General features: G+C 41.1%; 1 protein-coding gene across 1 annotated transcript in view; it reads left to right on the top strand.

Moving 5' to 3' along the window:
- The window catches only part of LAMA2 (laminin subunit alpha 2), a 613,526-nt gene that overhangs the window by 574,344 nt on the left and 23,615 nt on the right, over positions 1-15,567 (top strand). Inside the window, exons 57-58 of the mRNA XM_032407892.1 lie at positions 4,076-4,252; positions 4,500-4,668. Coding sequence (XP_032263783.1) covers positions 4,076-4,252; positions 4,500-4,668 — 346 coding nt within the window. The remainder of the gene's footprint in view (positions 1-4,075; positions 4,253-4,499; positions 4,669-15,567) is intronic.

The raw sequence follows: 15,567 nt of genomic DNA, 5'->3' as shown, positions 1-15,567 counted from the left end.
CAAACTAAGAACTTTTTCTAACCTAATAGCCAGATACTGTGGTCATGGTCTCTGAGGAGGATTGCAAACTGAATTTTCTCATTTGAATCTTACAGACAACTCTAAAATATTGTTTTACATATCTCCCAGACTAGATTTCAGGTTCTTTGTCAAAGGTTAATCCTTCTCATTGTCGGAAGGACTTTTTAACGTTTTTAAAATTTAGAGAATTTCAATAAACAAGTGCAGATTTGAGAAATACAGTTGACAAAAAAAAAAAAAATCATCCGGAATATGTTATTTTGTAGAGAAAGGATTCTGACGTTCCCCAGTGCATTATGATGTTGCGCTAAGGTGTCCTTTTAACAGGTGTCTCTTCAGGAAGGGCATTTTATTATGCCAACTTCACAGCTGTTGGCCATTAATCTACCTTATTTGATTAAGTTCAGTGTATAGTACATCACTGAAAACTGGTCATTCAGTTAATTGGCCATATAAACAAACAGTTTTGCCATTCGCTGTTAATTAAAGGATAATGTATTGGACATATTAGTGGGTAGTCACTGAACTCTGTGGCAAAGCAAGAACACATTTGCTACCATCATGTCTCATTCAGCACTCTAAGGTCAAAACACAATCATCACCTATCCTTTCAGCAAGTGCTTCAATTAACTGATTAACCAGGGATCGCTAATGACCCTAAGAACTTGACCTAGAAACATTTTTTAATGCTTCGTACCTATTCTATGGCACACTCAGTGTCGAATACTGGACACTTTTAACACCTCCAACTGTGCTTGCCAACTATTTTTTCTTACCCTTTTGTGTGACCTCAAAGATTGTATTATTTCATGTTGATTATGATACTCCTGTTAATTTGGAAATACTTGCTTTCTCCCAACACTATTGAGATCATAAATGTCAATTATCACTTCTTTCCCTAAAGCCCTGGATGAGATGGTTATTTTAATACCACCTTACAAAATTATTGGATTTTTATCAAACTGAGAGGCAAATTTTTCAAGATTGTTCTTGCCCTGTTCTCTCCCCCTCTGCCTCTTTTTACCCTTCCTCCCTCAACCTCTCTCCTTTTCTACCCCTTCCTCTGCAAAAATCTCACTTAAGTCACTTTGGTGTCTAATTCTGTGGTCCAGTGGTCCAGTGATCCCTGCCTTTTATAACTGTTTTGCCCTCTGACCCTTTTCCTGGACTCCACCTAAGGGGCCAGTTGTTCTGACTGGACAAAAGCATTCAACTCTAAGAGTCTGGAATAGATGCATAGGCAAGTAGTTTTCTCCGCTGTGAGAGCATTCTTCATACAGGTACAGAATTAGACTGAAGGCCACAAAGTTAGATCAAATATTTCAGGAATAATCCGGGATTTCCAGAATGGGGATCATGATTTGGACACTGCAACCCAAATATTTCTTACCATCCAAAATATGTTCAATCAGAGTAAAATTGCAGGGGCCCCTGGGTGACTCAGTCGGTTAAGCATCTGAGTCTTGATTTTAGCTCAGGTCATGATCTCAAGGTCATGAGATGGAGCCCTGTGTTGGACTCCATGCTCAGCGGGAAGTCTGCTTGGGATTCTCTCTTTCCCTTTCCCTCTCCCTCTGCTCCTCTCCACCCCCCCCCCTTATTGCAAGTGTGATGGGACTCATGTGTGCATGCTCTCTCTCTCTCTCAAATAAATAAATCTGTTTAAAAAATAAATAAAATAAAATTGCAGATGTTGTCCATGTAAATTACAAATGTCAGGGCACCTACTTCTCTTAATATCTTCTTGTACATATACAACCCATTTGGCAGTCGTTTGAAAACAAAAGGTTAGACTAATATTCCAAACAAACAAGAAACAGAATATTAGTAATGAAATGTTTAATTATGAAACTCTAAGAATCAACTGTTGAACTTGTAAGAAAATACAGCTAACCTGTCATAATACTAATAGTAATGTTTATTATAGTGCTTTTTGCATATAATAGGTCCTCAGTAAAGAATTACTTAAAAAAGAGGAAATACACCAGAATCATAATGGACATGTTGGTAATGTTCCTCTTTACAAAAGAACTAAATACGTGATCTAGTTTGGTGCTCCTAGAATGTAAAATATAAGCAGGATTTAGCTATAGTCTTCTAGCGATGCCCTTATTAAGTAATACAGCTTCAGTGCAATCCCTTAATTAATGTTTTCCATGGCTTAAAGTAGGTATTTTTATCCTCATTTTATAAATGAATGAAGTGAGACTGAGCAAGATTAAATAACTGGCCCAGGTCACACAGTTAGTAAGCTTCTACACTAATACTTAATTCCAGTCTGTTCCTTCTGAAAGCCCATGCTCATTCTCTATCTCCACCCTGTGATCTAGTAAGAAAGGACCACTATAATGGTCCTTGGGGCAGAACCAGATCAGACAGTCTACATCAGAAACATGAGGGCCTCTGGCTCTCTGAAACTCTAACCAAGAGCAGAGATTTGCTCTCCTTGGACAATCTTTAATAGTGGCTTAAACCCCTCATTAAAACTCTTAGGAACATTGCTATGTCATGTTAGTAAGAAGTTGCTTTTAGGAAAAGAAAAAAAAAAAGAGGGGGGGGGGGGGGGGACTTCTCAGTGAGTCACACATGCCCAGCAGTGTTTTTCTGAAAGTCTCATAAAACCACCAGCATTCTTAGCAATAATGTTGAACCTCCTGATTTTTGCCAACACACTCTTCCAGAGTCTGGTAAAAAACCAATATGTCATTTTCCCCCATGTTTCCTTTGAAAATAAATCCAACCTGCTCCCTTTCCACCCCTTGAACCAATGACATTTTGAGCACCAATGAAATCCATTTTTTTTTTATTTTTCCATTCTCTTACATCTGAACTGTCTCAAAGTGGACCAGTTGCTCAGGACCATTTCAGAGTCTCTTTGCCCTGGTTTATTATTTCTAGTTCCACATGTGGTTTTTATTCTTTATAAAATCAAGTAGGATGACATTTTAGGACTGAGTTTTCCATCTAAGTACTTTGGTTTTCTCCCCAGATATGTAGTAAGTTTTTAGTAATCCATTCGTGATCCTCAGGCTAGTGACTAATACTAATAGCCTCATGCTCCCTGTTTGGGACTGAAATTCAAAACCTGCTTCTAGAACAAAAGAAAAAAATGCCTTTGGTCATTTTTGTCATCAGAACTCTTTGTCTCCTTTGATTCTTTGCACCAGGATCCAGGGATTGTTGTGAATAAGTAGCATGAGGTTCTCAATTAATAGTGTGTGAGTTCTCTCTCATAAGCAAATTAGGGAAATTAATGAAACAGTCACTAAGGAAAATCATTGCAAGGAACAATTAGCATGATGTTCTTGCCTGCTTCTTCTATTCAAAAGCTAGCAGCTGGGGCACCTGGGTGGCTCAGTGGGTTAAGTCTGCCTTCAGTTCAGGTCTTGATCCCAGGGTCCTGGGATCAGCCCTGCCCCGTCTCCCTGCTCAGCAGGGAGTCTGCTTCTCCCTCTCCCTCTGCCCCTCCCCTTGCTCCTGTGCTCTGGCGTGCTCTCCCTCTCTCTCTCTTTCTCATTCTCAAATAAATAAATCTTAAAAAAAAAATTTAAAAAGCTAGCAGCTATGTTCTTTATAAAATGCCCTGTAAGTGTTCTCTGTCGAGTCCTGCAATCCAAATTCTCAGGAGCAGAGTTTTTTCCCCAGCAAGAAGATAATAGCTAGCACAAACCAAGAAATAAAGAACAGAACAGCATGTGCCCCATGCTGTGCTAAACCCACTGAGCCTCATGCGATTAGACATAAGCACACTGTACGGAAGTCTCAACTCTACGGGCCTCCGTGTCGGGCTCTTGTCAACAGCACCAAAGGCTGGGCTTGCAGCCCCACCATCGCGCCTTTCAGTCAGCTCTCAGGGAGAGCTAACGAGGGAGGCAGAGGGACAAGATCCTGAGAGGCAGTATGGTTACCTTAGTGTAGAATTCCTCACTATCAAATGTTGGCTCCCTGAAAAGCTCCTGGAGGAAGGGGAGAGGGGTAGCAGGAAAAGAGTTTGATTTTCCAACTATACTGGATGTTAGGTGCTTAATACTGCTCATTTTCACTGTTTTATCAGCACCTTCACTGTTCAAGTCGATGAAGACAGGAGGCATACGCAAAACCTGACAGTAGAACAGGCAATCCAAGTTAAAAAGCTTTTCGTTGGGGGTGCTCCACCTGAATTTCAGCCTCCACCCCTCAGAAATATTCCTCCTTTTGAAGGCTGTGTATGGAACCTTGTTATAAACTCTGTGTAAGTACATCTGCTCGCTGCCTTTTTGTTTTTTGTTTTTTGTTTTTTGTTTTTTTTTTTGGTATGAGGATCACTCTACACTCTATCTAAAACCAAGGCAGGTGGGCAGACAGGAAACAAGAGCTTCTCATTAGATTTTTAAAAATTGCACTGATGGCCTTTCAAAGGGGGAGGGAGAATTTAATTGTAAGGCAGTGAGACAATGAAAAATAATAAAAAGTACTTGATTTTAATTCCTTTCCACTAGCCCCATGGACTTTGCACAGCCCGTATCCTTCAAAAATGCGGACATTGGTCGTTGCGCCCATCAGAAGCCCCCTGAGGATGAAGATGGAGCAGTTCCAGCTGAAATAGTGACCCAGCCGGAGCCGGTCCCCACCCCCGCCTTCCCCACACCCACCCCAGTTGTGGCACATGTGAGTGTTTATATTCTATTGCTTTCTCATTTTTAGTTGTTTTCAGAGAGAAGAAAATTCAGGATAGCTAGTATGCTCTACTCCTAGAATTAGAGGGAGGGTAATTGGTCCTTACATCTTTCCTGGATTACTTTTATTTATATATCTGTTCTGCTTTAATTTTCTTCCTTATAAAATGGCATGTGTTTTCAGTTGAAAAGTTAGCATAGCCAAGAAATGTCTACAGGATAAAAAACGAGATCCACCTATAATATCACCACACGGAGGCAACCATATTAATTTTCAGTCCCTTTTATTTGCATTTTAAGTAGTAGATCTCGTATCATGTATATCATTTGGTATTCTGTTTTTTAAAACTGGTAATACATAATTAAACATCAAACAAATGTGTATGTCTGATTATGATGCTGACAGGCCATGTCCATGGACCCAGAGAGGGTCTCACAGGACCAGCCAAGAGGGTCCTTGGCTTCTCGCGGGATGGAAATCAAACATGAGCCCACAGGAAGTGAGAGCAGAGTTTACTGGAGATATAGAGAGAGCAGATATATTCGGAGGATCTGGGAGACTCAAAAAGGAAAGGAGTATGAGTCTCGTCTTTGTTCGGGCCTGGGGGGGAGGTTATTGAGAATTGTGGTCCAGTGTACATGTCCTGTCCTCTCAGGCATCTAGGAACTGGTTAGAACAAACACGAGGGCCCAGGTATTTTTCGTTGGAGCTGGGGGCCTTGGCATCAAGATGTCTAGGCTGGTGATCTGGAATACACATATGATAGCTTTGTCTGGTCATTCTCACCTGGTCCTTCCTTAAATGTTATCTATTCTAAAGAAATCATTAACTCTTTGTCCCTTCCAAGGAGGACATACACTGTTTGCTTTCTGAGGTGTGTGCAAAGTGGGGTGGGGGCACAGGTCCTAGCAAGAAGAGAGGAGCAAAGGAGCAAAAAAGAGCAAAAAGCAAATTTTTATGGAGTCCTTCAGTTTCCCTATCTCAATTACGTGTGTGTGTGAGAGAGAGAGAGAGAAAGAGAGAGAGACACACACACACACAAAGAGACACACAGAATATTTCATTGTATGGGAGGTAATCATTTCATTGATTAGAGCATGGGTTCCTGAGTAACAGTCTGGGTTGCAATGCCTACACTCCACTCTACCATGTATATGAATTTGGGAAAGCTATTTTGCCAGTCTATTCCTCAATTTCCTCATCTGTGCAATATTAATGACACATGAGTCTAAGAGTTAACGTGAGGACTTGAAAAAATAATGTTTGTTAAATGCCGAGTATATACTAAACATTTAATAAATGGCGTAATTACCATATAGTGATGATCCTAGTGACTGCTTCTGTGTGCTTACTAAGTGCCAACCACTGCCTAAACAATTTCCATTCAGCATTATATGTGACTTTCATAATGGCTCTGTGAACGATATGTCACCCCATCTTTGGTTGAGTTGCTAAGAATTATCTAGCCTCAGTCACCCGCCTACCGACACAGCCAGTAAATGGCAGGATAGGAATTTTAATCCAGTAAGTCTGACTCTACAGTCTGGCTCCTTATCACTGCAACACTCTGTCTTTACAATTTATTCTACTTTTTCCTCATTGTGGCCCATTTAGAGTGCTTTTAGTTTTTCACTATTAGAAACTATATTCTGATGAGTGCTTCTCTATGCCAAACTTTCTCTTTGTTTATTTTCTTAAAATAGATTCTTAGATGGATAATTATAAGATTAAATGATGACTATACCTAAGGTTCTCAAAACATATATCTGAATTACTTTTTCCAAAGGTTCCATCAATTTACATTCTCACCACCAATATATCCAAGAGGGTGGATCTCACTATACTCTGACAGCACACGCATCATATTTATCATGCTTGCCAATTGATGGGCGGAACAGGCTGTCTTGAGCACAGATTTTGAAAACTCTTGAACATTTCATTTTTTTCCTTAGTTTCCATGATGGAACTAGTTGTTCTGTAGAGCAGTCTGCTCCTTGTCACTAGAAATATTTTGAGCTTATGTCTTCTCTAGCATTCCTTCCAGGATTTGAAAATAGCTATATCCTTACACTTGTGGTGAGCATAGCATAACATATAGACTTATCGAATCAACTATGTTGTACACCTGAAACTAATGTGACATTGTATGTCAGTGATACTTCAATTAAAAAAGAAAAAGAAAAAAATAGCAAAGTCTTTCCCCCCAGGGTAAATAGTCAATAATCTCAAGCATTCTTCATGTGACCTAATTTCTTTTTAAAATTTTTTTTTAATTTATTTTATTTTTATTTTCTTATTGAAGTATAATTGACCTACATTATATTAGTTTCAGGTGTACAATGTAATAATTCGGTATTCATATATTGCAAAATGATCACCACAACAAGTCTAGTTAACATTCATCAAAGTACATAGTTACAGAATTTTTAAAAATCAAAACTTTTTTTTTATGTTAATCACCATACATTACATCATTAGTTTTTGATGTAGTGTTCCATGATTCATTGTTTGCGTATAACACCCAGTGCTCCATGCAGTACGTGCCCTCTTTAATACCCATCACCAGGCTAACCCATCCCCCACCCTCCTCCCCTCTAGAACCCTCAGTTTGTTTCTCGAGTCCACAGTCTCTCATGGTTCGTCTCCCCCTCTGATTCCCCCCCTTCATTTTTCCCTTCCTACTATCTTCTTCTTTTTTTAACATATAATGTATTATTTGTTTCAGAGGTACAGGTCTGTGATTCAACAGTCTTACACAATTCACAGCACTCACCATAGCACATACCCTCCCCAATGTCTATCACCCAGCCACCCCATCCCTCCCACCCCCCACCACTCCAGCAACCCTCAGTTTGTTTCCTGAGATGAAGAATTCCTCATATCAGTGAGATCATCCAATACATGTCTTTCTCTGATTGACTTATTTCACTCAGCATAATACCCTCCAGTTCCGTCCACATCGGTGCAAATGGCAAGATTTCATTCCTTTTGATGGCTGCATAATATTCCATTGTGTGTGTGTGTGTGTGTGTGTGTGTGTGTGTGTGTGTGTGTGTATACCACATCTTCTTTATCCATTCATCTGTCGGTGGACATCTTGGTTCTTTCCGTAGTTTGGCTATTGTAGACATTGTTGCTATAAACATTGGGGTGCACGTACCCCTTTGGATCACTACTTTTGTATCTTTGGGGTAAATACCCAGTAGTGCAATTGCTGGGTCATACGGTAGCTCTATTTTCAACTTTTTGAGGAAATACTGGGTTTTTTTTAAGATTTATTATTATTATTATTATTATTATGTTATGTTAATCACCATACATTACATCATTAGTTTTTGATGTAGTGTTCCATGATTCATTGTTTGCGTATAACACCCAGTGCTCCATGCAGAACAAGCCCTCTTTAATACCCATCACCAGGCTAACCGGTCCTCCCACTTTGAGAGAAAGAGAGTGTGCGTGCGCGCAAGGGACAGAGAGTGCAAGAGAGCGAGCATGAGCAGGGGGAGTAGCAGAGGGAGAGGGAAAAGCAGACTCCCTGCTGAGCAGGGAGCCCAATGTGCGACTCTGTTGGAGGACCCTGGGATCCTGACCTGAGCTGAAGGCAGATGCTTAACCAACTGAGCCACCCAGGCACCCAATATTTTATTTTATTTTTTTAAAGATTTTATTTATTTGAGAAAGAGACAGAGAGAGCACGGGGGGGAGGGGGGTAGGGGCAGAGGGAGAGGGAGAAGCAGACTCCCTGCTGAGCAGGGAGCCCAACATGGGGCTTGATCCCAGGACTCTGAGATCATGACCTGAGTTGAAGGCAGATGCTTAACTGACTGAGCCACCCAGGTACCCCCTCATGTGACCTAATTTCTAATTCCCATATTTCCACTGATCAATATTCTTAAGTTTGAAATATCCCTTTCAAAATGTGGTACCTAGAAAAGACCGTATTACTCAAAGTGCCCAGTTCAGGGGACAGCAGTACCTCTCGTTCCTTTGGTCTGTCCTCATATTTTACACCTGAGAATACTTTAACATTTTAAACAAATCTCGCTATTAGCTCATCATCAGGTCCCCTATTCAGTCAACCACAATCTTGGGCGCCTTTGTATGACTTGAACTTCTCTTGCATCAGGTGTCTCAGCCAGCCCATCTTGACTTGGTACAGTTAACTGGTGGAGAAGCTTGCTGGTCCGCAGTGATTGCTTTTCTTTTATAAGTGCCCACACAAACTGTGTTTTATAGGGAGTCTCAAGCATTTCCCTCCATGGTTTCTCGAGATCACATTTTTTCCCTTTTTCTGAAAATAAAGATACTTTCCCATCTGGGACTGGAGATTTTAACTCATTTAAGTTTTCTTGTAACCTTCTGTTCTAATTCCAATTTCCATTTTCTCTCAGCAGTGTATGTTTTAACTTTTCCAAAACAGAGCATCCCACTTAGACAAGACAAAAGCAAAAGAGAAGTTGAGTGGCAGTCCCGTGGGCTGGTGTACAAAGACTCACAGAACATCAGAGCTAGAAGAGACCTTAAAGGTTCTGACTCTTAATTTACACATTGGAAAACAAAGCCCTAGAACGTACCTCATGGCCTGTGATCACACACATTATTGATAGTTGGCACTAAAACCCCGATATCTAAATTCCAACAGCTATCTCCCCTTCTCTTGTACTTTATAATTATTTACGCTATGTGGTCATAATTACATTTCTTAGAATTTCCATCCCTATTGAGTTATATTTTTACAGTTTCAGATCATGGAACTATACATATCTTTTAATTTGATTTCTTTCTCTTATTTTCGTTCTTTGTGTGGAGAGAAGTGTCTGCTTTTTAAAGGTGACTAAAAGTTAGAGGTTTGACAATTTATAACATAATCTGTTAAGAGCCTACTAAATGCAAAAATGAATACGATATCATCATTGCTAGCAAGGGAGAGACAGAGAAGCAGATCTGAGAAATCAGACATTAATATAAATGACAGTGAGCGAGTATGGGTGGAGGTCAGTTGGGATAAGTGTGGAGTGTGGGCTACAAACACAAACTGCTAGTTTTCAAGATTGAAAATTGGAAACATGGCAGGGTCCCATTAAACGCCATCCAAACAAAATGATTAGTGGTTTCTGGAAGTGTAAAAACAGGTCTATAAAATGCAAATTTTAATATGTCATCACACTGTTGTACATAAAATCTTTCAATTGAAACAATACAAAATGATGATGACATGTCGTAAGTATGGAAAAAACAGGATATAAAACCATACATACTGCATAATCACATCTACATCAACAGATAGAAAAACGCATTAAAAAAACCCTTGCAAGAAATATATCAGATGCTAACAGCAGATGGATTATGGACTAGAGATGATTTTCATCATCTAAAAGAAAATTCTTACATGTGTTTTATTTTCGTAACTTTTTTAAAAAGAGAAATCAAAAGCGGTGGCTTTCAACCTTTATTCCTCTGCAACATCCCACTAGATAGCTGATTTCCCCTCTGGGGAAGTGCGACGTGGTGAATGGCCCCCCTCACGCCCTCCACGTTGGGGGCCACTAAGGAAGCATACTGGCCTTTACTCCAGTGGTCTGGAAACTGGGCCTGCCCACCTGCCCTGCCATAGCCCACCTACTTTTACTCAGTGGACTCTGTCGGGTTACTTGTCCTCTCTAAATGTAAGACTGACCCATTGAAAAATAAGGAGGATACTATCTACCTGCAAGGATTATCGTGAGGCAATAAATGATACACTGTACACAAAGCACTCAGCACATTGCCTGGCTCACAGTAACGCCTCATTCTTCTGTGGGAATAGTTAGCTTTTCACATTTTTAGGGGGAAAGCAAATGCCAGGAGAAAAGGGGGTAAGTATTCCACGTTTCAACAATTACAGACTCCAGGGGCGCCTGGGTGGCTCAGTCATTAAGCGTCTGCCTTCGGCTCAGGTCATGATCCCAGGGTCCTGGGATCAAGCCCCACATCGGGCTCCCTGCTCGGCGGGAAGCCTGCTTCTCCCTGTCCCACTCTCCCTGCTTGTGTTCCCTCTCTCTGTGTGTCTCTGTCAAATAAATAAAATCTTTAAAAAAAAAAAAAAAACAATTAGACTCCAGTAGGATATGGCTATTGTAGCTCCAGTCTCACATCATTTTCCATTCTCACCATCTTCTTCCCTTTTTCTAATCAGAATTTAGATTGTAAGAATGTAGTTAAGAACTAAGACAAGTTAATTCCTGACGTAGGAACTATCCTCTCTTTGTTCTAGCAGAGTGGACAGAAACGATCCCCTATTCTCGGTCCCCTTCTTCTTCTCCTTTACACCATCACACCCCTCCCTGCCAACATCTTACACCATGAGGATGGCATTCACTAGACCCCAGCGCAGTTTCAGGGTATCCTGAGAAAGCCCTGCCCCATGAAATGGACTATGTCAGTCCCATCATTAATATAGGCCAAAACGCCATTGATCAGAGGGCATCGTATGTATATCATCTCATTTGCTGGTGTGGTAGCCCATCTTCCCTTTATGCTTTTCTCTTATTCTTTGGCCCATTTAGAGCTGGATTAAATATTTCTACATATTGTATTTGTGGAGATTTCTCAGGGAGGGTGGTTGGGTGGGGTTAGAGAGGACTGTAGACTTCTACAAACACCATCTGCAGGTATATAGGGTGTTTATACCAAGTCTTTATAACCAGCATGGCCTGTGCGGATTTGTATACAATGAACTGGTTGTATTTTTTTTACTTGAAGCTCGTTGGAAAGTTGAATTTTGAACCTTGAAATCTGAAATGTGAACACTAAGAACAGTGATATAAAGAGCCATGAACAGTCCCTGTGTTGTTAAGGGCTTTGGAGAGTTGGGGGAAAGAAGCGGGCAGAGAAGGAAAGAATAGACCAAAAGAAAGCTATTTCTCTAGCAACTTTAATACTACAACTTTAAAAGCTAAGCACAGTCCATGCCAGAGGATGAATCAGTTGGACACTGATATGTATTTAAAGGGAAAACACACATTTTCCATACCACAAGAAATCTCCATTCAGGCGTTAGTGTGTAAATATTACTACAAATGCCCAATATTTACCAAAAGAGCTCCTGTGCAGCGTGGTAACATAATTCACTTTCTCGATAAACAGCTTGAGTAGGGATTTTATATTTCAGAACATTAAAGTCAGTGCTGTAAAAAGTGTCTTCCACTTAGTATTCATCCATTAAAAAAGAGCATCACAAAGAAACCTCCAAATTCTCAGATGTGATTTTAGCCCACATTTTTTAGAGGGATTACTGACTCATGAAAGAAGAAAATGATGCAGTTTTTATGATCATTCATCACTCGGTGCTTTCAAGAACAAAGATGCCAGTTTTGATAAATGCAATTTAAATCTCTGTTATGCACCAATCTGAATTCAAGGAACGCTTGCCTACCAATCACATGCTACTCTGAAGCCAATAACTCATGTCCAAGTGTCAGCCAACAAACAGCAGTTGGAAATGACCACTGCTTTAGTCTGACCGGAGATGGAGTAACTGTGAGGCGAAAAAGTTTTCACTGTTACTAATCTGTGGCATGATCCATTTGCCTAAGCTCGGCTTTAGGAAGCGTGGCTTCCTTCACAGTCCTCTCCAGCTATGCCACTGCTCTGATCAGCACGTGCACCGCCACATTCAGACCTCCCCCTTTCACCTCCCCCCCCCAAATCCTGTCTGCCCACAGCTTGTCACCTGCCAAACAGAGACAAGCAAGCACACCGTGTCCTCCAGATCCCATTTTTCCCCCTTATGCACTAGCAGTACTTCAAAGAGTGCCCACAAGGTGGCAGGATTGTAACATGTTGAGATTGATGAGCCTGTGGGGTTTTTTGTTGGTTTTTTGTGTGTTTTTTTTTATTGTTGTTTTAATACATTTCAAAGATAAGTGTTTCCAAAATAATACAGGTAAAGTATCACATCCATAAAGATGATGCCTTCCCTCCAGCTCACATTAGCTTGGTGGAGGAATTTGTCTTGCAACCATCATTCTTTTTCAAAGCTTCCTTAGAGGGGCACCTAGGTGACTCAGTTGGTTAAGAATCAGGCTCTTGATTTTGGTTCAGTTTGTGAACTCCGGGTGGTGAGATTGAGCCACCTGCTTCCCCCGCCAGGCTCTGTGCTCAGCACAGAGTCTGCTTGTCCCTCTCCCTCCCCCTGCTTGCACTTTCTCTCAAATAAATAAATAAAATCTTTTTAAAAATTTTTTTAAAAAAAGCTTCCTTGGAATTACCTCATTAGAAGACCCTTTTTCTTACCCGTTTGATTTCTCTAGGAAGCATAAGATCATCTTATTCATGTGCAAACCACGGGGTACTTTCTGTTCCATCTCACAGATTCCCTTTAAGATATTAGAGGGAGAAAAAAAGACAATGCTTGAGCAGTGGGAGGAGCAGGGGGCCTCTGAGGGGCTCTAGGGAGAGGGGGGAATCACTGGGGTCTGTGCCCTCCTGCATGCATCCCAAGTTCAGCCTGGTTTCAGACTCACCCAGGGGAAAGTGAGGCATCGCAGACAAGATCCAGTCCCACTTGCCTTTAACCAAATGAGAGGAGAAGGCTACACGTTCACCAAAAACATTATGGGAAAATTGTCTTCCCATTTATTTTTTTTAAAGATTTTATTTATTTATTTGACAGAGAGAGAGACAGCGAGAGAGGGAACACAAGCAGCGGGAGTGGGAGAGGGAGAAGCAGGCTTCCCACCGAGCAGGGAGCCCGATGCGGGGCTCGATCCCAGGACCCTGGGACCATGACCTGAGCCGAAGGCAGACGCTTAACAACTGAGCCACCCAGGCACCCCTGTCTTCCCATTTAAATCCCAAACTACATATATATAAAAATTCTCCTCTACTAGCATTTCTCGGTCCTCTTCCAACTGCCAATTTTATAAAGGAAGGTGGTAGACGTTTTATTCAAGAAATATTCATAATATCCATCCTGTTGCAAATTGATGATATAAAAGATCAATCTGGGTGTCCTTAACATACAATGAACTTAGCATATGGCTTTTAGACTTTGAGGTTACCTAGTAGGGTGACCTGTTTGTTATCACTCTCTTCTACAACATAGGCCAGTATGAGGACACTGTTTTATTAGCCACCATTTCTACCTGCTCCTCAAGATCCACCTGTTATAAAAGTGAAGCAGGAACTGGTCTTCTTCCTCAATTTCCAGTGGATGTGTCATGTAATGCTTCTTAGAAGAACCCTCACGAAGTCCCTGTGCTTTTCTGGTCAAAGGTTTTCCTAAAATAACGTAAGCAGGGTCTTCTGCATCTAGAAGATCTGACAGTATGTGATAGAAAACTGCTGATCAGCTCAGGGCCAGTGCTGGAAATCTCTGTCCAGTCCACCAGCAAGCAAGCTTCCCATGGTGTTTGGGCCTCAGTGCCCAAAATATATAAAGACAAAAGTTCTCCATGACCTACAGCTACTACCAATAAAATACCTAATCTTTATAATCACCACTTGGATCATTTAAAAAATTATATTAGAAAAGTTATTTTATATTAATATTTGTATGTAGTAACGAGACGAGTGACTGCAATGATTAACAATAACAACCTGCTGGTGGTTTTCTTTTTGGCCACACATCATGGTTCCCTAATTCCTCAGCATCCATTGACTTTTCTGATCTCCCAGTTTTCAGAGCTGATGGGTTAGAGATGTTTTAGCCAAATTTTGCCCCTGATGGACTCACAGCAGGGAGGATTCTCTTAGAGATTTCAGAGGAGGACTGCAGGCTACTAATGTTTGCAGCAGTGGGCCTCTGTACAGGAAATAGGGTGAGAGGTTGATAAATGATCCCAAGTCTATTAATAGCGTCATGGCTGGCTGAGACATTAAGCTACCAAAGCCTTTCCATTTGGGCTCTTTTTACAGGCAGTGTAATAAGAAAGGGGCCACATGTTGATTCCAAGAGAGGCCATTCAGCTGTGCGAATAAATAGCATTTTCCTGCTCTACCCACTGGGTTTTTGCATATATGTATGAATTTCTGCCACAGTTTGCTCTTTGTAATTGACCATCTCCTGGGAAGCAAGAAGGGAAATACTTCCACGAAGACCAATTTTACAGCATTTCAAACACTTAAAGCCTTTTACCTGCTGTAGCCGCGTGCTCCGTTTGACTAAGCTCAAGAGAAAAGAGAACAAGGCTTTTCCTCATCAAGTAAGAATGTCCTGTGCGCTGATGATTCATCTCATCTTCTATCTGAGAAGAACATTCTGCCATCAAAAGCTTGCCTTGGGCTGTTTGAGAACCTCTGCTGAGTCAGCGCTCACTGGGGCAGTGGCCCATCCAAAGCTATTAAGTGCAGATCTTAAAAACAGATGTGTTGTTTGAGAGTGTGCAGGTTATTTATTTTCTCGCGTACTGCGTGTTCTCAAAGACTCCCGAAGCAGCCTGTACTTCAAGCTCTTTTGTGAAAAGAGAGAACAGAGAAAGGAATTATGACTTCAGTAATTTGAGGAGCCTTGATTATCTACTGAGCTAAGGGTTATGCTGGCCAAACACAGTCCACCCAACCAGGACTGGCTATATCATTTGCAGGGTCCAGAGCAAAATGAAAATGCAGGGCCCCTTTTACAAAAAAAAAAGTATTAAGAAACTCAAGATGGTGACAGCAGAGCATTAAACCAAGTAAGCCAGCCCTGCGCCGAGCTCTCCCTCCTAAGAACCCCAGGAAGTGGATCTTTGAACAGTGACAGTTGAAATGGTATATGGTGGGTTACATTAAAAATGTACTGGGTTGCCTAGCAACTGGCTCAGGGCCTGAATGGCCTGACTTGCAAGTTTAGATACACCATCTTGAAAGTCTAAATTCATGGAAGCCTTCTAGTAGACGGATAATTTTCAAGAAGAAGTAATGTAG

The sequence above is a fragment of the Phoca vitulina genome, unplaced genomic scaffold (assembly GCF_004348235.1).
Source record: "Phoca vitulina isolate PV1807 unplaced genomic scaffold, GSC_HSeal_1.0 scaffold9, whole genome shotgun sequence".
Taxonomy (NCBI): Eukaryota; Metazoa; Chordata; class Mammalia; order Carnivora; family Phocidae; genus Phoca; species Phoca vitulina.
The sequence above is the reverse complement of the archived record's forward strand: the minus strand, read 5'-3'. Positions and strand labels throughout refer to the sequence as shown.